The sequence below is a fragment of the Hakea prostrata genome, chromosome 6, assembly GCF_041222555.1.
Source record: "Hakea prostrata isolate BN-2017 chromosome 6, UWA_Hpros_2, whole genome shotgun sequence".
Taxonomy (NCBI): domain Eukaryota; kingdom Viridiplantae; phylum Streptophyta; class Magnoliopsida; order Proteales; family Proteaceae; genus Hakea; species Hakea prostrata.
In genome coordinates this window covers 39,409,305-39,412,518 of record NC_142605.1, presented here as the reverse complement: position 1 = coordinate 39,412,518, position 3,214 = coordinate 39,409,305, and the positions used below count along the sequence as shown (strand labels likewise).

Below are 3,214 nucleotides of genomic sequence, written 5' to 3'. Positions count from 1 at the left end.
TTAGTATGTTATTGTTACCCAGATCAATTCCATAACATTAAACACTATACTTGTTTTGAAGTTTTATTTGATTAGGGAATTTTTTTTTTTGCATGAGTTGGATCTTCAAGAATTAAAGCAATCTGTTGAAGCAAAACGGAATGGGAATCAAATTAAGCAAATTAATTGTGTTATTATTTGATAGCCAATACTAATTAAGCCCACTGTAGGAGTGCTTGAAACATGGCCAAAGCTCACAAAAGTTATACACAAATATATAATTTCTGCATATATATATAGCCTTTCACGGATTCATCATATATATATATATATATATACTTACACAACTGTACGTACGTAATTAAGTGGTTATAGGAAGATCAGAACTCGAAAGCAATCAAGAACCAACCAACCAACCAACCAACTAAGCCTGGAAGCCTGGAGAAACTTTTTGTACAAACCGAAACCGGGAAAGACGCAGACCGGATCTGGTCGGATCGGAATCAGAAGGAATCAACGACTGCACACAACTTATTTACATGTTTGAAGTTGAAGAGTAAATTAAGAAACACGATCGACGACACTTGACGCCTCACAGCCGGCGACGGCGCCGGAGTTTCACAGTAAGAGGATGGGCCATTTCACAGGATAGCCTCAGCACCTCCGACATCTCAACCGGGTTTCCGTCCGATTCCACCCATTCGAACTCGTGCAGTAGCGTCGCCACCCAGAGGCTGACCGTGGTCAACCCAAGAGCTTTGCCAGGGCAGACCCGCCTGCCCGCACCAAAAGGAGCAAGCCTCAGATCTGATCCTAATACGGACAGTTCCGATTGGGCTTCCTTGGCGAAGAACCTTTCGGGCTTGAACTCCAGTGGGTCCTGCCACACTTGTGGATCTCGAGTGATGGCCCACATATTCACCATCGCTGTCGTCCCTGCTGGCACGTGTCGACCATCGATGGTGGTGTCTGTGATGGCTAACCGGGACCATGATAGCAGCGGGCCCGGCGGGTGTAGCCTGAGAACTTCCTTTACGACCGCCGGTAGATACACCATTGCCTGAATGTCTTCTTCCGTCACCGCTCGTGATTTACCCACCACTCTGTCCAACTCGTCTTGGACTTGTAATTGGATTTCCGGGTGGAGTACCATCCTTGCTAGTATCCACTCAACCAAAACCGCTACCGTATCGGTTCCTCTGAACACCATTTCCTGTGAATTGAACAACAAGATTGATTTAGAAAGACCTTAATTTTAATAATAATAATAATAATAATAATAATAATAATAATAATAATAATAATTCCGAAGCTTGTTTGCATAGGCTGCCGCTTACCCAGAGAACGGCGATCATGTCGGTTTCCGATAATTTATCAGGTCCTTCGAGGGAGAGCAAAACGTCGACGAAGTCCATGGCGGCTTCTTTCGTGTTGTCGCCTACTGTATGAGTTTGCGTTTGAGCTCTGCTATGCTCAGCGAGGATGCGGCTCACGAACTGGTTTACTTTGGGGACGAGTTTAGAGCATCTGAGCCGGATATTCTGAGGGTCGAACCAGGAAAGCCAAGGGAGGTGGTCGGACCAGTTGAGGATCCCTAGCAGTTCGTACCCTTCTTCCACCAGCTCTTTCAGTTCCTTACTTTCGTTGTATTTGCTTCCAAAAACAGAGCACATGATGTTGCTCAGGGAAGCCCGTTTCAGACTGTCTCGGACACGGATTTCTCCCTTACAACATCCAAATATAGAAACCATCTGAGCAGCAATTTGGGATCTTTGGGCCGCGGAGCTGTGGATTTGTCTGGGGGAGAAGAGATGGGTAGCCGCGATTCTGCGAAGAGTTCTCCAATAAACTCCGTAAGGAGCGAACCCAATTGCTCGGTTGAACATCAGGCTGTAAGCAGATTCTTTCACTGGACGGTCTGCAAAGACTGAGCTGTTGAGGATTTCCTTGGCTACATCTGGGCTACAAGTCACTATAACACGCGTTTCGCCCAGACTGAAAGCCATGAGCCGCTTCGCTCCGAAGCGTTCTGCAGCGGCAGCTAGCCGTCGGTGACCGAGGTTGGCCATAAGGTTCATGCTTCCCAATATAGGGAGACCCCGTGGACCTGGTATAGGCTTTAGTGGTTTAGTTGCCGCTTTCCACCAATACCTTCCCCAAGCAGGGCCTCCTGGGACAACCCAGAACAGGAAAACCATCCCTACCCAAACTAAAAACAAGAAGCAAAGAGATGAGAAGAAGCTAGTAGGCGAAAACGCTCTGCATTCAGCAGCAAGCGCGAAAAACCACAGACCATCTGTCTCTGTTTTCATGGTTTCAAATCGGAACAACTCTTGCGAAGAGAAGAAGAGTTCGTTTCTTTTGGATTGAGAGGTGTCTCTGGGGCTACGTATATATAGGGGTTGAGCAACACAGAGAGAGAGAGAGAGAGAGGGGTTGGTGTGTGTGAGAGAGATACGCGGAAGGGGATTTCGGTAAATGGAGTGATGAGAGGAACCAAAAATTTGCGGGAGGGAAAAATAAGAAATAACCGTTAACGGTGTAGGGCGCCGCAAAACGTGTATAACGGTATCGAAGGGTAAACGATGGAATTTAAGATGACACGTGGCAGTTGAAGTGGGGAAACGAAGCTGTCGGGGAGAATGGGGAATGAGGAATGGTTGAGATGAGATGATTGGCCATTAGTGATCAGAATTCAGAACATGCATTTGCATTTGCAAGCTTCCAGCACCGGTTTTCCAGTTTCGGATCCAAGTTGGCTGGTTGAGGCACAAAAGGACAGTATCAATCAGTCCGATACCGTGTTACGTTTGTGTACGGCGAATATCGACATGCCATATGATTTGCTTCCTTGACCGCCACGTGCCGGTCAAATTTCATGCCCCATTGCTTTGGTCATATAACATGGCTGATGTGATGCTCATCATACCTTTATTTTATTAAAATTCTTTTTCGGTGATTTTTTTTTATTCAAATTTTACACCCTCAATTATCAATATAGAAAGGCAATCCAGATCTATCTCCACCTAGCTTGCCCTTGTATTTGTCATTCCATACCCATATGAGGTAGTGACCCACATTTACAAGGTCTGCCAATGCAAAATTAGGCAATATAAGTCTCATCCCCACTTATGTAACTATGAAATAATGAATAGAGAAGGAAAGGCTAAGTGAAGAGGATCTCCAATAATATGATGGAAGGTAAAAATAATAAAATCTAAGATCATATACAGCA

General features: G+C 45.4%; 1 protein-coding gene across 1 annotated transcript; it reads right to left on the bottom strand.

The window, feature by feature from the left end:
• Nucleotides 1-307: 307 nt before the first annotated feature.
• Nucleotides 308-2,324, bottom strand: LOC149014023 (cytochrome P450 78A6-like). Its single transcript, XM_089159140.1, has 2 exons — nucleotides 1,317-2,324; nucleotides 308-1,192 (listed from the first exon to the last, which is right to left on the bottom strand). The coding sequence occupies exons 1-2, from the start codon at nucleotides 2,289-2,291 to the stop codon at nucleotides 572-574; spliced, it is 1,596 nt and encodes a 531-aa protein (XP_089015266.1). The 5' UTR covers nucleotides 2,292-2,324; the 3' UTR covers nucleotides 308-571.
• Nucleotides 2,325-3,214: the final 890 nt, after the last annotated feature.

Coding starts and splice junctions, on each gene's coding strand:
- LOC149014023 (XM_089159140.1), bottom strand. CDS start 2,291: ATGAAAACAGAGACAGATGGTCTGTGGTTTTTCGCGCTTGCTGCTGAA. Junction 1,193..1,316: donor ACATGATCGCCGTTCTCTGG/GTAAGCGGCAGC, acceptor TTCAATTCACAG/GAAATGGTGTTCAGAGGAAC.